This window comes from Chaetodon auriga, chromosome 21, assembly GCF_051107435.1.
Source record: "Chaetodon auriga isolate fChaAug3 chromosome 21, fChaAug3.hap1, whole genome shotgun sequence".
Lineage (NCBI taxonomy): Eukaryota > Metazoa > Chordata > Actinopteri > Chaetodontiformes > Chaetodontidae > Chaetodon > Chaetodon auriga.
In genome coordinates this window covers 6,995,823-7,015,170 of record NC_135094.1, presented here as the reverse complement: position 1 = coordinate 7,015,170, position 19,348 = coordinate 6,995,823, and the positions used below count along the sequence as shown (strand labels likewise).

The window sequence follows — 19,348 nt, the reverse complement described above, 5'->3', positions numbered from 1 at the left end:
AAGTCGGACAAAAGCTGGCCAGCACTGTCAACATAACCATGTTTGATTCCATGTTAACCAGGATGGATGAGGTGGTGGGTGAAGTGTCATTACGACTACAGCTGAAGGTGGTTGTGAAGACGAGGAATGCTCTTTGCCAGAGAAACCCACCGGACCGAACCGAGCCCCGGCTGTGCTGACACAGCTGGTTCCACGCAGGCACAGACGGCCCAACGCCATGCTCGGCTCCAGGAATGTTCCGGGCCTTGCTGGAGAAACCATAACAAGTGCAGGAAATAGATTAGTGCACTCTGGGCTCCGCACCGGCCACAAACCTCCTGAGCCCGGCCTCTCCAAACCCACATGTGTGGGAACAGGAGACGCAGCAGCGGAGGGAGTAAGACCCCCATCCAGACATCAGCGCTGATCCCAGGGGGACCTGCTACAAGGAGCAATCAAGCCTCCATTATTTCGTGACTGGCCCGGACTCCTACCTGCAGACCAACATGCCAGTCCTCCAGTAAAAACAGCCCAAAGTACAGTCCTACTCGCACAACATGTCACTGGTAACTGGAAGCTCACTGGACTGTGAAGCAATCACACTTTGTTATTGTCATCGTATGATGTTTAATCTTTAATTTGACAGGAAGTCTTTTCTTATTCACTCGTTGTTGTCCTGACTTTACCTCAACCTGCTTTGTGCATTTCTAACTCAGTTTGCATTCATCTTCCTCCACAGAAAACCCTTTGGGAGAACTCACAATACATCACTTCGTGTTTAACACTTGACATGTTTTTGCGACTGCCAAAACAGAAACATAATGTAGGCCGCAATCCTTTCATGTTTGACTTACTTGCTAACTTGCTATTCTAGCTCAAACAAGGGATCAAGATGGAAGTTTGCTGTGCTTTCAGAAAAGTGTCCTTTGTAGTTCTTTCAAATCTATAGACTTTGCCTATATAAACATTATTTTTCCCATTCAAAAACATACCATTAGTCAGAAAACCTGACTGCTGTCTCACACATTAACGCTAATACTGCTCCCATTGGGTGCCACTAGCATTTTGCTAACATTTTCGCTGGAAGTTATATCCTCATTTTCATCAGATGTGCGCCTGAATTTGTTGCGCTTAGCTGTGAGTTCAATACATACAGACAGAGAGCAATAAATACTACTAAACTGACAGACACTGAATATATGACACCTCAACCTGATGGGTGCCAATAGCTGAAATGTTTTCAGCTGTTAAACTAAGAATAAGGCACTCATGTGTCCGAAATACACGTCAAACCAGGAGCTTCTGCGTTAGAAGCGTATCGGTTTGTTAGCTTTGGGTCACCACCAAAATAAAAGTTAATGCAGTTATTTTAAGGGAGTATCATCCACTCCTGTTGCACAACGGACTGCAAACCACGTCACATCTCTCAGAGCTCTTTGAGTCTAAATGTTTAACTTTAATACCTTTCCACTGATTTTTGCTGCTCGTCTTTACGCGGCATCATTCTTTATGTGTGTGCAGGGCTACGCTGCCACGTTAACGAAGATATGACATAAACCTTACAGTAACAGGGTTTTTATGACTGGACGGTTCATGGAGTGAGTGGAGCCAATGACCGATGATTATACCAGCTCTAAAGGGGACTGCGAGAGTTCAGCCAAAGCTCAGGTAGATTTCTGTTTTATTCTGATGGCCTTCTTATGTCAACCCCCCACTGAAAAATAAATATGTTTAAACCTTGAGCCCTGTGGAAGCAATTCCGGCCGGGCTTCGACTTGGCAGGAGGAGAGATGGGATTACCATATGAATTCATTCAGTGAACGCACTGGTGTGTACGTGTGTGTGTGTGTGTGTGTGTGTGTGTGTGTGTGTGTGTGTGTGTGTGTTTTGTGCATTTCCACTATAAAAAAACAAAAACGGGTGGAAAAATGTGTGTCTATTTGTGTATTTGTGTAAATATACTTGATGTATGAAGCCTTCTGGATGACATTTGTGTATGATAGAGAATCAAAAACAGTTCAGTCTGTTTAAACTGTGTGTGTGTGTGTGTGTGTGTGTGTGTGTGTGTGTGTCTCCCCATTGGGTTCTTTCTGACGTCCGCTGACTCGTTACCCCAGAGGTGCTTCTGAAGACATTTCAGCAACGTGGTCACAGTGTGTTACGTGTACGTGTGTGTTGATATTACACACGTGTACTTCTTAATGCAAACCTTCCAGAGGTGTTCACTGAAAGGCTGGAGGCCGGCCTGTGTTTGTTTGTGTCGATGAATTACAGCCAAAGCAGCGAGGAAACTCAGAGCTGTGTCAGATGTTATTACAAAAGTGAGATGAGCACATCAACTCTGGAAATTCAAGGAATTGGAGGACGGAGATGAAGCCAGCCATCAGACCATATGGCATTTTATTGCTCCTTTATCTTTCCTAATACAGCTTTAGAGAGAGACAATCCAAAGCACAAAAAACCAACAGACTCCCAGTTCTTTATCCCACGAAGCTGAGGCAACTTTTTTTTTTTGCATGTTTAAGCAATTACCTACCAGCCATGCATCCTTTATTATACTGGAGTCCACATTCTAAGGAACATCATCCACTGATTTCTTTATCAGCGTTGACTTCATCCGCCCATTCACACACGGATGGTGGCAAACCACCCTGAGGACCAATGGCGGCTCAGTGTCTTGATCAACTTTAACACTTCAACAAGGGGACACGAGGAGCCGGGGATCGAACCACCAACCCTGTGATTAGTGGACGGTGCCTGCTGAGCGACAGCCACCGCCTTCTAAGCAGCTAAGTTGACTTATGCGACGCTGTTCAAAGCTAACATGCTAATACTGATGGAATATGCGTTCATGTTTCAAACCACTGCAAAGTGGTTTTTATTGTGTGCTGGAACTGGTGGAAGTCACTTTGTTCCTGGAAAAACTTCTAAAGGACTTTGGAAAATCAGCAGCAATGCAAAGTATGTAAGTCCACTGGGACTCTGTGTTTCTTACCCATTTCACTACTTAAAACCAGCAGGATTAAGTGTTCTCTGTGTCGGTGTCAAGTCATCCTCCTTTGAGTTCACATTTGTACAACTGTCGCAGCCTCCACACATCACAACACTTTAAACACGATGGGTCTCCGGGGAGATCGCAGCGAATTAAAGCAAAACATGCAGAGAGGAAATAACCGCATGTTTTCCCCTGAGACCTGACACTACTGTGCTAATATTGAAAGAATGAGCGTTTGTGATGGTTCGCATGAACACAACTCTATTGCACAACAAAGCCTCTGGAGCGGTGATGCGGACCCTCGGAGCCGACCCCTCCAAAACAGCTGCCGTGCCCCTGAGAGGGCCAACAGCACTCGGCTCAGAGTTCAGCCGCTCTCTCTTCCGACTCCTCCGAATGTCAAGAGTTCATTTGAATAAAGTTAAAAGTGAGCTGGATCTGGCTCCCTCCCTGAAGCTCCCTAATCTAATCCATGAGCGGGACTCGCACGCGCTCACTGAGAAAGACAAACAGGATGCCTCTACTCGGGTGACCCGGATGAAAGAGATCGTGTTTAAACACAGTTTGAGCTCGTCTCTGCTGCTGCTGCTGTCCGCTGCCTCACATCCACTTCTCGTGGACCTCGGCCGGCCTGCGTGTGAATGAGTCACACAGCAGCAACACCCTGAATACAGAGACTCAGAGGCTCCTGATCCCAAGTCAGAGCTGAATCGATGGGGCACGCGCTCTGTCCCCATGGAGAGTAATGATGATGTGTTTGAGTGTGTGTGTGACACAGCGTTTGCCCTTTGCTGCCAGGGTTTTCTTCTTTATCCAAAAGCACTTGATGGGAAAAGCAAACCAACAGCTGCAGCTGGAGGAGCAGCGAATCCGACTGATGCTTCTTTGTGATGGTGAGACGGTGCATCGTTAATGTCGCGTGTAAGAGGAAGAAATCCGCATGAAAATGTGTCGCATTACAGAAGAAACGAGGGAGGCCAGAACGGACTGTATTAAAGTCCCCACAGAAGACAAAAGAGGCCAGAGACGCACATTTTAAGGTCTCAAAAAGACGTTTTCCCACTTTACAGGAAGTACTGGTCACAGTAACTACTCGTTAGGCAGGAAACCTGTTGATGGTCACAGCACACATAGTGTTTCTGCACAGTTGCAGGTGAAAATCAGGCTGCACTAATATTAAACTAGTGGTGGCTGCGCAGGATTGTTCCAGACTCACATGATCCAGTTTCCAGTAACTTCAGAGCTTTGTAAAGTTCAAAAGTCCAAACTTACTGAAGAAAGAGAGACGCATTGATTTCCAAAATTCACAACATGTTTACATTTAATGAAATGTTCCGCTTCAATCCACGCTGAGCCTTTCAAAAACAAAATTCATCTACACCGCAGCATTATTTCATCAATGTTTTATGCCTTTATTGGATTAACCTGCTGCCTGTGTGCATTTAAGTTGATGTAATTAAAAAGACGATGAAAATTGAGGATTTTGATCAAGGAATCAACATTTTTTAGGTCATGATGTTATAAAATATGACATTCAGAGCTTCATTTGAAAACCTTCAGTAGAAGTGACGGTACAGACGTCCTCTGTATTTATGAGCATCACTAACGAAAGTCTAATCACCTCCTTTGTGCTGTCAGGGTCAGATCTCTCAAAACTGGGAAAAATGCAACCACTGCTCGCTGCACGGCTCGACTGTTTGTAATTTGGGTGAAGTGACCCTTTAAGCTTTTTTATCCTCATCATCCCGATCTTTCCTGGTTCACTACCAGTGTACAAGTCTGCTGGGAAAGCTGCCAGGCTGCATCCTTTGAGCCACACAGCCACGCTGCACGAGTGCACTTGTACATAAACCAAATGCATGTGAGCTGTGTCTGCGTGTCGCACCACAAGAGAAAGATATATGTTGACGACAAGTTCAGTTTGAGTAACTGCACATTTTTGAGGTCCTGGGGCATGTTTGTGTGACTCAGTGTGTTTAAGTGGCTCGATTTAAGTGGATAAAAGAGAGAAGAGAGTTTCTGAAGCTTCTTGATCTGGTGAGCTCTGTCAGCAGTCGTCGGGCCTGTGGCGGGCTGGACCTCACAGACTGTCAGCCACATTTATGTCCAACCCAAACCCTGCAGAACCATTAGTGACCGAGCCAAATATCAGGACAGATGGGGACAGTCCTGACATGGAAAACGTGTCTTTTACGTCAGCTGGAAGTTTCAGTTACAGCTCCATGCCCGTAAATACAAAGGTAAGTAACAGCAGAAAGGAGGAAAAGAGTGAAGCCCGCACACTTAGTGGCTTGAACTCACAACAGTTTATTAAAGGTTTTGTGATCGGAGCCCCAAGTGTGCCGGCTTTTCTCTCCTCCACCTGAAGAAAAAGGACTTTTCACTCACCGAACCTCTTGTATCCGAAAGACTGTACTTCCTCCTCGTCTGCAAAGTCGTCTGCGTGACATAATCAGAAACATGATGTAAATAGGTCATACTCACGCTATGGGGGCCGCGCTGTGTTTAAGCAGTCGGCGGGACTCCACAAACAAAACAGACAGAAACACAACAGGGCAGCTGCACGGAGCCAAGAACTCATAATGTTATCCTTGAATACAGTGTAGAGTTTACCAGAGTGGAGGCAGCCAGCGAGGCATTCGGCTGCAGATAGTGGAGCATCATATGTAGTCTGAGTGTGTGTGTGTGTGTGTGTGTGTGTGTGTGGAGATAGGAGGTCCAGAGAACTGTAAAAGCCACAGGCTGCGGTTTCTCTGGGTTGTTGACAGTAAACTCTAATTACACTCTGCTGCACTACACTGAGTACTGGGGCAGAGCTCAGAGAACATCACTGGTAATGGTAACCAGATGGGACTGAGGGGGGTGACAGGGGAGACAGGGAGGGATGAGCTGAGTGTGTGCTTGTTGGTGGGGGGTCGGAGGGGGTTTGACTGGATGAAGAGTCTCTGATGCCAACTCAATCAGTTATTTCACCTCAGTTTCTCTTGGCAAATGAATATTGTGTTTTTAGATGCTACAAATGCAGCATGTTGCTTTAAGTGGCTACTGGTTGGCGTGTAAACACAAGTTAGTGATGAAGAGGTGTTCACTGGTCATCATCAGTCGTTCTTTAGCGCGACTTTTCAGAAAATGCATCTCAACCGCTTCTCAAATAATCAAACATTCAACAAGTTTAATGTAGGATTTTTCACGCATTATGTGGCATTTTACCGCAAACTATTGTGCTAATTGTGCAAACATTATTTGCTCTTTTATAAACTTCAATGGGATGCAGCTAAGTGGTGGAACAGAAGAAAAAACTCTTCAGTATTTCACAACTTCTGCACCGCAGTACCGTAATGTCATCCAGATGTGCAACGCGCACCACAAAGGAATACGCATAGTCTGAATTAAAAGTGTTATCTACCTGTCTGGATTATAAAATGCACAGCTGCACGTAAAGGCGACATACCTTTCATGGCGCTTTGTAACTCGTTGAGGACTGTAGAAGAGATGAGGACCCCTGTCACTTTCTGCGCATCTCAGCATCCAGAGCAAAGGCGTAAACTTGTTCCACGGAGAACGACACACGCTGGTAACAGAAATGATGACACTAAAAGTATGTCTTCATGTCTTCGGTTTACAATCCCATCGTCTCTGTGCTCTCGCTCGCTTCGCTTCAGAGGAGTTGTTACAGGAGTGATGCGATGTTCAGCCTTTTTCCAGCAGCGCTGTGCTGAAGGAGTGCACTCTGGTGCCAGTGTGAAGGCAGTCCACACAGACCGACGTGATGCACTTCCGGTGTCGCTTTCAGAATTAAATCCTTTTTGCCGTAACACTGTCGAGAAAGCCACAGTATGTAGTAATTCAGTGCAATATTCGATAAAGATGAGAAGAACACCACTTTCACATTGTCTGTTTAATGTGAAGCTAGCAGCCAGCAGCTAGTTAGCTTAGCATCAAGATTGGAAAGGGGGGAAAGCTAGCATGCAGTCCTGCTGAAAGGCAACAAAATTCGCCAAACCAGCACCTCTAAAGCTCACGATTAAACACGATATTTCTTGTTGAAATAGCTAAATATGTTTTTTTACGTTTGCTTTTTGTACTGATCAAGCAAACAAGATAAAATATCTTAACTATGTCTTGTTTGCAATGACGTATATGTCGTACGTAAATGTGCTGCTAGTGACTGTCAAAGCTCCACCACAGGGTCTGGCAGTAGCTTCATGGCTGGTTAGCTTGACTGTTGTTTTCATGCTACACTGAGTGGTGGACAGCCAGCAACATTTGAAGCTACAGCAACCAAAAATAGCTCAATTACAAACATGAAGGTGAAGTGCAATATCAACTACACAAATGTCAAGGCTGCCATATTATTCGTTCAAAACTGTGCCGCTGTTGTTAGCTGCTAAGCTAAGATAACTAGCTATCCTTGCTCCCTCTGGCTTCATAGTTACTGAAGACAGTAGTTAGTAGGGCAGTTTCAATCCTCTCAACTCACAGAAAGATAGACAATATTTTTTGGCAAAATGTTTAACTCCTCCTTCTGGTCTTTCTTTATGAGGGCAATGGTCCTGTTTTATATGCATGTAGCTGGATAGGTGTTTACAGATCAATGTAAATCACATTTCTCTCCCTCAAAACGAAGGCCAACCTACAGAAACACTTATTTTGAAGGTTGGTGTGTCTCGTTTCCGGTCTTTCCTATCCTTCTCTCCAGCTTTCTCTTTGCAACTTCACATCGTCAACACTTCTAACCACAGCCGCGGTCCCACTTCGTCTTTTGAGGTCATACCAATGACAGTCCCGTCCTCCCCTGCTGCGTCCCCCCCGGCAGAGACAGAGGAGGTGCGGGCTGCTTTCAACACCACAGACCCGTGAGGACGTCGTGCGGCGCTACAGCACTAATCCAGCCGGAGATGAGATTAAGTTACTGGGGGTTGATGGCAATCGCGTCCCCGGGTGAAAATCTGGTACCCATTAAAGATAATTTCAAAGTTTTGGGGAGGTGGAGCGACACTGAAACAGCGACATTTCAGCACAGTTCCTGTGTTTTTACATTTTCACAGCTCATTTCCTTTAAGGATGAAAACTGACTTTCATATTCATATGATATTCCTTCAGGGCCATTTGACCTCTCTGTGGTACTCAATAATGGGTTCATCGCGTGGTTTTGGGGTATTTTATCAACTGTTTTATCACAATAACCTCACATTCCTGTAATACTGCAGAATGTACACATTTTCAAGTCATTTTCTATTTACTCCCATGAAACAAGGAAAAAAAATTAGACAGCACAGCAGAATGATTTCAGCCTGGTATGGTACAAACAGCTTTTAATTTAATTTAATTATAAATTGCCTCACTTCAATGGCTATTTTTTTCATTTGCATGAAACAAATTGCAAAAATCACCTGATGAAGATGCATATTTTTAAATTTTAGTACTATATTATCTGTATCAGGCTTGATAACTTTACCATGTGCTTTACGTGTCTTCCTTGGTGTCAGTGTTTGATATACACCAAACCAGATTTGCTATGCTGTGATACATAATATCCTTCATAACTTTTTTTTTATAAGATGATATAAATCTTTGCATTTGTAATAGCAATATATTCTCTTGCATGAAATGTTGGAATGGCCGCCAAAGCTAACCGTAATCTATCAAAATCAGACTGTTAGGTTCACCGGCGGTCATTTCCCCTTAACTCCTCCAGGTGCAGTGATAATTTCAACAGTTCCTGTGTCCATAATCTCTCCAGCCTGCAGATGCAGATCACCGATCAAAGGCAGAAAACAGCTGCATCAAACATCAAAGAAATCAGACAGACTCACTCTCGTGTCCTCACGGCGCAGCTCAGTGTCACTGGGTCACATTTACACTCGTCCACTTCAAACCAGCTGATTTACGGGGCAGAGATACAGATAACGCAAACTGTCCCCGCTCTAAAATCCTCTCAGCTTCACAAAAAAAAAACGCAACACAAACACAAAACTCGGATCTGTTTTTCTTCTCTCTTTGGATAGCAGAGCCTTCAAACCCAGGCTCAGTGCTAATAGCTCAAGTCTGACCCAGTCCACCACATATTAGATTCCAGACCAGCCTGGGATGATAAAAAGCGACTAATTACTTGTTTTCCTAAAGGCTTCAAAACTGTTATTTTACTGTCGGCTATAATTGGAGCAGCGGGCTGGTATTAGGGCTCAGATAGGGATCGTGACGAGCTGATAAAAAGCAGCTGAGGGTCAGGTATCTTACAGCCCTGCCCCTGCTGGTCCTCATTCAGGGGTTGGGACCTCATTTGCTGGGTCAAGGCTTTCAGCAGTGGGCTCAGATTGAGGGAGGGCTGAGAAAGCACAGAGGAATTCCACATTTACCACGCCGCTGCCATGTTTAGATATCGTGATAAGAACCGCTCTGATTGTCTTGTGCGCTGCAGGAGAGAGTCGCTGGCGGTGGAGGCCAGAAGAACAGGAAGCAACATGACTTTTTCCTCATACAGAGCTGACACAGGATGATGGATGTTTTAGATTATGTCAGCTAAGACCTTGCAGTGAAGTCTGAAATGGATCTGTACTGATAACAGGAAGTTCTCTGCTTCTAACTTTGCATTCATGGCATAAGATTTAAGGGGGGCAGTGAGCTACCTTGTGGCATCCCATTATCCCATCGTAGGAGCCTTGCAATAACTTCTTTTTTGGGAAAACAGTTGCTTATTGCAATTACATAACAACTTCATCACTCATTTGGAGTCAATATTCACTCTGTTTTAGCTCTGTTTTGGCCTCTCCTGAGGGAAATCTGCCTCTTCGGCTGCTAAATGCTCCACTATGTTCACCAGCTAGCCCCTTACTGTGTCTGTCTGCCATTTAGTTTTAGCGTACAACCAGTTTAGCAGAGCTTTCTCGTTGAAAGCAGCTGCCTGCAACAGCTGGAAACAATACTGTGAGAGCAGTGAACCAAAACAGTGAAGTTGCAGGCCGGAAAACCAAAACAATGAGCTGAAAGATGCTAAAACGCTGAAGGGAAGGGCAGACTGAGGCAAGACCTGTCTGATATAAGCAGTCACATGATCCACTGTTAATATCAAAATATTGAATTTAGCTACTTTAAGTAATAAAAAGTAAGTTTTATGAGTTCTTAGTTGTTTTTTTAGTCAAGCTTGTGATGCAGATTATTGAAATAAATTTGACCTGGAGGATCAATCCATCAACTTCCAACTGTCTCTCTGTGCGCTCATCATGAATTGACATATTTATACAATATAGAGCCAAGTGAGAAAAAGCTGAATAAACAAGTGGAGAAACATAACAGATCCAGATGGTTTTGAGCAGTTCACGAGGGTCGACTGAGGGGTTTTATGAGCATGAAAATGATGCGAATCATATGCTGTGGCCTTCATTTTCAGCAGACCTCAACCCAGCTCGACACCTATGGGAGATGTTGGAGTGACATGTTGTTTCACAGACTTGAGGAACGCGTGAAGCTGTGAGTGTAGTAGTTTACATGTAGTTTATTTCTCTAATTCATCACCTGAAGAGGCTTTCGAGAGTCCGATCATGGCTTGAGATAAAGCAGGTAGAGCCTGAAGGACCACACAGTATGTGGTTTTGAGATTCATCAGTTTTAACATGAAGCCTGCGTTAGAAATGCGAAATGTTGGGTTCGAAAGAAGCAGGAGTTCAGGAGGCAGGGAGGGTTTAATGAACGACACTATCCAGCTGCACCGATTCTGGGGCTTTGCTAACCGCAGGTCACAATATCTCAGCCTGTGCTGCTTAAATCTGTCTCTCACGAGTCCTCTATGGACATGCCACACTAAATCACAGAAATACCCCCTTTAAATCACAGCTAACCAAGAAAACGTCCATGTGTGGTTTAGAGATTTCAATGTTCATATTGAAACCAGTACATCCAAAAATGTAAAACTCTACAGCATGCAGCACGCAGGACATGATGAGTAGTTAAAGCCAGAAGCTGCGAACACTCCTCTCCTCTTTAGTGCTTTTGAATTAGCATGCATATTTGCACATGTACATGCAGTCCGTCTGCTCCTCTCGTGGCCTACAATACAGAGCTTAGCAGGGACCATGCCAGTGAGTGCCAGGTCTCTGCGGGGAGCTCAGGCTTACTGTCGGTCTGATGGAGATTAGAGCAGAATGTTTTACCTGAGAGGGGCTCTGGAGTATGTTGGAGACAATTAAGTGAGATAGGCCTGCAAACGACCGAGCATGTAATGTTAACCGTGCAGCAAAGCCTGTCTTAAGCTAATCTGTAGTTATGCTGTGCGCGTAAGGCTTGATAATTCAAACACACTAATAGGATCTGTGCTGGTGAGTAGATCCATAAAAATAGAACAATCCTTTGAGGATGCAGACGCCTCACTCTGCTCTCTCCGGCTCAACCTGCTGCTTTTGTTAGTTGTCAAGGTAAATCGTTCATACTTCTTTAAAATGTTTCGCAATTAATCTCCTTCCTGTTTTGCAAGGATCACCATAATTCACTCTTTAACACCTGGAGGTCTTTCTTCACAGGAAGCATCAAAGACAGCTCTAACTTTCCAGTAAGGTCGATTTTGGGATGTATGCAGCCTGGAAAATACAGTTTTCAGAGAAAGTCAATGAAGATCAGAATTTGAATGTGAATTGGATTTCTTGGACAAGTATGTGTGCACATATAAGGAATTTGACTGCGGTTTAAACATTGCATTCAATGTACTTGCATCTGAAATGGCAGTTTGTGCTGACTTTGACTCATGTTATCACTCAATTTCAACTTTATTTTTTTAATTTTGTTGATTGATATTCATACAAAGAGATTATAATAGTATGAAAGTTGCCTGCTGTTGCTGAATGTCCACAGTCCACCTCTACAGGTGCTGGGACAGGACTACTCAACCTTATTTAGCAAAGATTAAAGAAGTCATGTGAGCTATTATATATATATTTTTTATAAATTATAATTATTTATAATTTATATATATTATTTATAAATTATAATTCAGTTGCACTGTATTCTTGTTATTATCCTTGTTATGCAATGTGACACTTCAGCCCCTGAAAGATTAGACCGCGGTAGCTTTAGTTCACGGGATCTCTTTTGGTAATCATGTTTGTTTGTCTTGACCCTCATGTGATATTCTGACATTTTTGTCCACTGGGATAATTAGGTGCATGTTATTATATTATTTTATTAAGTGTTTGTAGTTTTTAAAGGACCTCTAATTTAAATTACTTAAGAAACGGCACCACCTTGTGGCAGGTTACATAGCAGGCAAAACATTTGTTTGTATGAAGACCCGGTGCTTTGTGTTCCTCGACAGCAGAATAATGAGTCAGTTCTTCACTTTTCACAGAGCTCAAGACAGGATGAGGAGGCTGCTGGTTCAGATTCTTTGCATCGCTGAGGTCCTGCTCTGTGCTGCTGATTCTCCACCGCTGAACGAGGACACGCTGACAAGTGAGGCCTTCAATCATGGAAAACACTTCTCAGTGATTGTGGCTGCAGGACTGAATGACAGCATGTTTCGTTGGTGTGTGTGTGTAGAGCTGTCTGCAGCCGGAGAGCAGTATGTTGATGAGGAGATCAAGCGGGCCTTACTCGGGGTGAAGCGGGTGAAGGAGGTGATGGAGAAAAAAGAGGAGAAGCACAGGCATCTTATGGACGCCCTGAGACACAGCAGTGACAAGAAGAAGGTATAAATTCTGATTCTGTGATTGGAGTTAAGCGCCCAGCCTCTGCAAGCCTATTGAATTCACAGTAATCGTTCCTTATTAAAGAAACCCACGATCAAAACAGCATCAAGTCGGGCTGCATTTAATCACAATAACTTTCCACAGAACAAGACCTGAGCAGCTACATGGCAGTCTCTGTGCATAACTCTGAAGCCCATCACATATTTTCTGCCTCATAAAGACAAAGCCACACAAAGCCTCAGAGAAACCTCAGAGCAGACAGTGAATAATGCATGTGGGAGCGGGGCTGGTTTGGGGAGTCGGGGTGTAGTTTTACTACAGCGAGGATAAATGAACTGTCTGTAGATTCATCTGGTTTTTTTTATGCCATTTCAAAATAAAACTCGGGAGCTTTGTGCCAGGGCCCCAAACCGCATTCCCGTCCTGTCTGGCTTATTAAGAGGTAACGTATCTGTGACAGAATTTTCTGTTTTGGGGTTCCCTCAGGGGGCGATGCAGCTGGCCCGCGAAACAGAACAGAAACTAGAGGAGGCTGAGCAGCAATGTCAAGACTTAACCAAATCTTCCTTTGAGGAATGTCGACCTTGTCTTGAAGATACATGTAAGGCCTTCTATACCTCTACGTGTCGGCGTGGCTTCACCTCTTTCTCATTCAAGGTCTGACACGCTCCTCATATAACTGTCTCATCCTTCATGATTAGAGCAGTTAAGACTGATTTGTAACGCCAAACGTGGTGGCCCTTCTATGAATCTCTGCCTGCAGGTGGAGGAGTTTTTCAGGAAAATGGCTGCCCAGCTGGAAGCCACAGAGCAGGTTTATGATCAAAATGAGGAGAACGTCGGTCGCACCAACTCACCTGAGAACCAGGTCACGGAGGACGAGGCAGATGTGGAGCTTCTGCAGGCAGACGCGTTGTTCAGCCAGCTGCTGTCAAACATCAGCCTCCTGCACAACCAGAGCGCCACTCTGGTCAAAAGGATGCAGCAGGTGTTCGGCCGCTCCTTCCTGGCGGCCTTCAACACAGAGCTCCAGCCCAGCCTGCTGCCAGCCACGCAGGGCGGCTCGAGCGCCGCCTTCCTCGGGATGGTGGGTCTGGGTCACATCGTGGATTCAGTGTATGACTTTGGGAGGAACGTGCTCGAAGAGTTCAGCTCCACAGTGGCTGATGTCTACGAGGAGGTACAAGAAGTTGAGGAGTACTTCCAGCAAACAAGCAGAGGTGTCCCAGCATTTCCATTCACTTTATTCACTAACATATAAAGTAATGATAAGCTTTGTAACAGGTATTCCTGTGTGTTTATCTACAAAGATACAGCATCACTCTCTGCTTTGGGACAGACCCAGAGCAGATATCTGTGCAGACGACTGCGCAGACAAGCATCAGAGTGCTGGCAGCTCCAGAATTTGTGTGAGACATGTGAAGATTATCTCTTAAAAGGTAAATAACTGCCAGATCTGATAATATCTTTGTGTTTGAAACAGTTATTCCAAAGAAGTTGAGAAAATAAAAGTCTACAGACGTGATTGTACAGTTCTTCTCTCGACTTTGATGCATGCTTCTCTATATGTGATCTTTTGTACTCACAGAGTGTCCCAGTGTCCAGCAGTTACACTCTGAGATGGAGGAGATGTACATGCTGCTCAACGCCTCCCGACAGCAGTACGACGACAGGCTGCAGCTGGTTCAGAGACACACAGCGGACACACAGCGATGGCTCAGCCACATGGATGACAAGTACGGTTGGGTCGGCCGGCTGTCGGCCAGCACGGCGGACCCACACAACATCTTCAGTGTGATTGCGGTATGTTTGCAGCAACAGTGGATTTGTCTGCATTATCTTACAGTATTTAATTTGGGATCTTTTGACAGTTGCTAAGTGCCAAATGCGTTTCTCTCTGGCTGATAATTCACAGAGGATTACTGTTAAACCCACCTGCAACATGTGAATTTCTTCGCCAAAGAGAATTCAAATGAATCGTGTTATTTGAAGTCTGTCACAGATAACAGGCTCAATCTGTAAAATGAATGAATAAGGTTTAAATTAAAACTCCCTGACTCTATACATTAAACATTATGTTAGCTGGAATCTTGTTAGGTGTTATTTTAAGAGTATCAGCTGTTGGCAGGTGAGCCAGAAAATTTGTTTTATTGCCATCATAAGAACTGATTCACTCAATCTGCCTTTTCAGGTGAATCCACAGCAACAGATGAAGAATCTCAGACCTGAGGCTGACAGCATCGTGGCTGTAACCTTACTGGACTCTGCCCCAATAACTGTCTCAGTCCCAGCAGAGCTGAAGGTGGATGACCCTGCTTTTATCCAATATGTAGCTCAGGAGGCTCTGGCTCTCCATAAACGGCAGACAAGAGGTATTGATCCTGGCAGTGTTGCAGCTTAGTTAATTGTTTGGCTCCCAGCATCATCTGGCAGAGCTCCAAATTGAATTTGAGCAAAATGAATTGAGCTAATTTGAAACCGCCAACTTTACACAGAGACAAATCCCTGTGCATTTCTTCAAATTTAATCTTATTCTGAGAGACACAATGCAAATGGGATGATATGTTATAATCCGAAGTGATGAGGTAACTAAGAAACAATAAGGAATTTCACTCTTCACTGACTTCCTATTAAAAGATTAAATGGATCCACATGCACTGCAGCACTGGTATTTGTAACCATGGGAATATTAATGTGGGAATTTATAATAATATGTAACTGTGACTGACTTGTGTTGACTTCTTTTTAAATTGTGATTGATTTTCTTTAAAAACTGTTGGGTTTTTTTTTCTCTCTCTAATGGAGTAACGTGAGCATCCCAGTGTTCACACATTACCTTCAGATACTGACTGAGGAGTGCAGAACCAGCTGTCTTGAACAAATAAGCTGATCTTTTCTGTATTCTTGGCTGTGCAAAAACAAAACCTCGATTTTATTATTCTATATTATCATATCAATATTGTTGTTTGAAATATATATTGATTTAACTGTACTGTAGTTATTTTCTTGTTATATAATGTGATGCTTTAACCAGAAAAAATAAATAAAATTAATTCTACAGCAGCCAGTTACAATATAAAAATGTATCTTACATGTTACTGCATCAATACTAATAGTCCAATAGTTTAATATATAATAATGTAATAATGACAGAGCCCATTTTGGCTCCACAGTGACTATTTTTACTTTTATACTTTAAACCCACTTTCTTGATAATATTCACATACTTTTACTTGAGTAAGATTTTGAACACAAGAGTTTTCCTTATAAGGAATATTTTAAAATGTTAGTATCGCTACTTTTACTTAAATAATAGGTCTAAATAGCATAATGGTAGCATTAAAAAAACACAACATTTTACAGGATGTATGTGATGTACTTTTACTTGATTATGTTTATTAATTTATTTCTATAATTGAATTATTATTTTCATTTACTTTTGGCAGATGAAAGTACTGTTAAAAAAAAGTTTTGCGTTTCCTGTTTGAGTAGCGCGCTTTTTTCCGATAGTCTCGCGAGATTTACTGTCAACCCGGAAGCAGTCCCTGGCCCACTATTGGCTGTTTAATGAGGCGCGTGAGTACGTCAAAATCACCCGCGAAAATTTCACGGAGACACACAACAACAGGACAGCTGTCTGTCGGTGCTGCTCAGAAATCGTCTCCGCCAACATGCCCGCCACTTCAGAAATACACACCGAAGAGTTGCACAGGAAGGACGGAAGTCAGACGGAGGGAGAGACCCTCATGATGGCGGCGGAGGAGATGAAGAAGAAGAACTTCGGTGTTTTCTGTGATGAGCGCGGGTACCTGGATCAGATCGAGTACATCATGCAGCACGGCCGCAGGAAGGGGGACCGAACCGGGACAGGAGTCATCTCTGTGTTCGGCGCTCAGGCCAGATACAGTCTGCGAGGTTTGCTAGCTCCCACTTTGTTTGGTACTTCATCTGTTTCCTGTGAATGTTAAGAATACCCGAAACAAAGTAGTGGAGGAAGTATTCACAACATTTACTCGAGTAAAAGTAATACCACAGTGTAAATACTCATTAATAAGTGCTGCATTCAAAATATCAGGAAGAAAGAGCACAGAAGTATCTGCGAAGTACATTATGCAGGACTGCCCTGTCCTAAACACTGCTGGATAATAGTTATTCATGCATTAACGGGTAAACAGCGTTTTAATGTTGTAGGTGGAGGTCATCTGATTGATACACCGATCGGTAGTTTAATGAATCAACACTGCACGTTTTACGAAGTGATCACGGTCTGTTTGTAAAATCTTAATCTGTATAGAAATATGTGTAGTGCAGGAAGGATTTTGAATGGCGCTCGAGCGACAGTCACCACCAGGAACCGCTGTACACCAAATACGTAACTCAGCAGCAGTGTGTCACCACTTCATAGTTTGTCCAGCAGGGAGCAGCGACAGGCTCATTTGATAGTTTATTTCTCAGGTGTTAACTGTCTCATACATAAATCATAATATTCAATGTGTTTGTATCTACATCGGTGTTGTCGGCAGTGATGTCAAATAACCTGCTTCTGTTTATTTGTAGATCAGTTTCCTTTGCTGACAACCAAGAAGGTGTTTTGGAAAGGGATCCTTGAGGAACTGCTGTGGTTTATCAAGGTGAGGGTGATAAGATTTACCCTTCTTTATTAACCCAAATGACTTTGTGTTAAAAATGCACTGAGCTGTTCTTTTAATTGTCTGTATTGTGTGGTCGCAGGGATCAACAAATGCCAAGGAGCTCTCAGCGAAAGGGGTGAAGATTTGGGATGCCAACGGGTCCCGGGTCTTCCTGGACAACCTTGGGTTCACAGATAGAGAGGAGGGCGACCTGGGACCTGTGTACGGTTTCCAGTGGAGGCACTTTGGGGCCAAGTACACGAACATGCACGCAGGTACAGTTTGTCACAGCCACACCCAGAGTACTGTGCAGCGACCGAGGCCTTTTGTTTTGTGAGTGTGTGTGTTATCGACTCAAGGTCAGTCCTATTTGAAGGTTTCCACCCATCTGTCTTTCATATCATTTGATTTTTGACATCAAGCCTCCATTTCAGTTAAAGCAGCTCTCGCGTTGAGCAAATGTGGATTTGGTTTTATGATCAAGGTCGTTTGGAAATGCTGCTGGCGGCAGTTAATCACTCAAAGTATTAGTGAGCTTTTTAATTGGATGCCCAGACTTTGTAAAGCCGCTGTGGGCAGATCTCCACTGAGAATCGCAGTTGCTAGGCTTCTGTTTTTAAAAGTCGGCCCATCCCTGACAACAGAGTTTCAACACAAAAACCACACAGCTACTCATGTTTGTAACCGTAAAGGAGCAGTTTGACATCTTTGGAAATGCCTGTATTCTTTCTTGTTGAGGCTTACATGAGAAGAAGGATCACTCTCATGTCTCTACAGCTATGAAGCAACAGCCAGCAGACAGTTAGCTTAGCATCACGGCTAGAAAAATGGGAGAACTGACTATTTCCTGGTTGGCTGCATCCGTGGCTGCAGAACATTTTTAAGCGCGTTTCCCAAAATGTAAAGCTATTTCATTCTAGGATCATATTATGCTACACAACAGATTACTGAGCTTCAGATTGTCAGTAATCAGTTTCATCTTCTCCTTCAACAGATTACACAGGACAAGGTGTTGACCAGCTGCAGAAGGTCATTGACACCATCAGAAGGAATCCAGAGGACAGACGGATCATCATGTGCGCTTGGAACCCCAAAGGTGTTCATTTAAAACCTCTTCCTAACAGTTGCAGAGCGCTCGTTATACGTGTTAACAGTGATTTTCTATCGTTTTAAATCTGTATCTTGTCATTGCAGACCTGCCCCTCATGGCTCTGCCCCCCTGCCACGCCCTCTGTCAGTTCTACGTGTGTGATGGCGAGCTGTCGTGTCAGCTGTACCAGCGCTCGGGCGATATGGGCCTCGGGGTGCCGTTCAACATCGCCAGCTACGCACTTCTTACCTACATGATCGCACACATCACAGGACTCAAGGTGAGTCAGTCTTGTCCAGTCTTTAGCGTGTGGTTGTGCGCTCACCTGGCGTCACCTCACCTGTCACATTTTTTTTATTTTGTCCCTTCAGCCCGGCGACTTCGTTCACACTCTGGGAGACGCTCACATCTACGTCAACCACATCGAACCTCTCCAAGTTCAGGTGGGTCAGGGAAAGAGTTTTCTGCCTCTGCACACTCTCCGCTTGACTTCAGCCTTAAACTCGTCTGTCTAAATCTGCAGCTTCAGAGGGAGATCCGCCCCTTCCCCAAGCTGAAGATCCTGAGGAAAGTGGAGAGCATCGATGATTTTCGTGCGGAGGACTTTGAGATCTGCAACTACAACCCTTACCCCGCCATTAAGATGCAGATGGCTGTGTGAAAAGTCCCACTTTCAATGGCGACGAGGGAGAAATATGGTGGGTGTGGAAAATGATGGAGAATCTATCATCACACTGCTCTGCGTGTGTGTGTCTGTCACTCCACGTGTGGAAAAGACCATATATATATGTACATGTAATAAAACTGACACTTTAAACCACATTAAGTCCTTGCAGACAGGTACAGTTGATGTGAAGTTTGATTACTGCAGAGGGAATGTTTTGGTTTTTTGGATCAAATGCCATTTAGATGTGTTTCCTTTCTTGTCTTTTAAGTATTCAAACTATCTAATTTGTAAATAAAGACTTAACATTGT

General features: G+C 43.9%; 3 protein-coding genes and 1 long non-coding RNA gene across 5 annotated transcripts in view; 2 read left to right on the top strand and 2 right to left on the bottom strand.

Annotated features, from left to right (window-relative positions):
- The window catches only part of LOC143339707 (collectin-12-like), a 35,923-nt gene extending 29,232 nt beyond the window's left edge, over positions 1-6,691 (bottom strand). The window contains exons 1-2 of the mRNA XM_076761102.1: positions 6,426-6,691; positions 5,363-5,413 (exon numbers count right to left, since the gene is read on the bottom strand). Of these exons, the coding sequence (XP_076617217.1) occupies positions 5,363-5,413; positions 6,426-6,432 (58 nt within the window). The 5' untranslated portion in view covers positions 6,433-6,691. The remainder of the gene's footprint in view (positions 1-5,362; positions 5,414-6,425) is intronic.
- A 4,583-nt stretch (positions 6,692-11,274) lies between these two features.
- On the top strand, positions 11,275-15,173 carry LOC143339709 (clusterin-like protein 1). Of its 2 annotated transcripts, none has more exons than XM_076761104.1 (8): positions 11,275-11,385; positions 12,312-12,415; positions 12,503-12,651; positions 13,138-13,308; positions 13,415-13,871; positions 13,962-14,090; positions 14,240-14,454; positions 14,843-15,173. In XM_076761104.1, the coding sequence occupies exons 2-8, from the start codon at positions 12,325-12,327 to the stop codon at positions 15,050-15,052; spliced, it is 1,422 nt and encodes a 473-aa protein (XP_076617219.1). In that variant the 5' UTR covers positions 11,275-11,385; positions 12,312-12,324; the 3' UTR covers positions 15,053-15,173. The 2 variants fall into 2 exon arrangements, with proteins under 2 accessions (XP_076617219.1, XP_076617220.1); XM_076761105.1 differs by lacking the exon at positions 11,275-11,385 and adding an exon at positions 11,449-11,519.
- Positions 13,699-16,486, bottom strand: LOC143339713 (uncharacterized). Its single transcript, XR_013079365.1, has 3 exons — positions 16,349-16,486; positions 14,238-14,331; positions 13,699-13,821 (listed from the first exon to the last, which is right to left on the bottom strand). It is a non-coding gene; the product is annotated as an uncharacterized LOC143339713 (long non-coding RNA).
- On the top strand, positions 16,224-19,348 carry tyms (thymidylate synthetase). The gene is made up of 7 exons (XM_076761108.1): positions 16,224-16,566; positions 17,209-17,282; positions 17,383-17,557; positions 18,277-18,378; positions 18,477-18,652; positions 18,744-18,815; positions 18,896-19,348. Exons 1-7 carry the CDS (start codon positions 16,323-16,325, stop codon positions 19,031-19,033), a joined length of 981 nt encoding a protein of 326 aa, XP_076617223.1. The 5' UTR covers positions 16,224-16,322; the 3' UTR covers positions 19,034-19,348.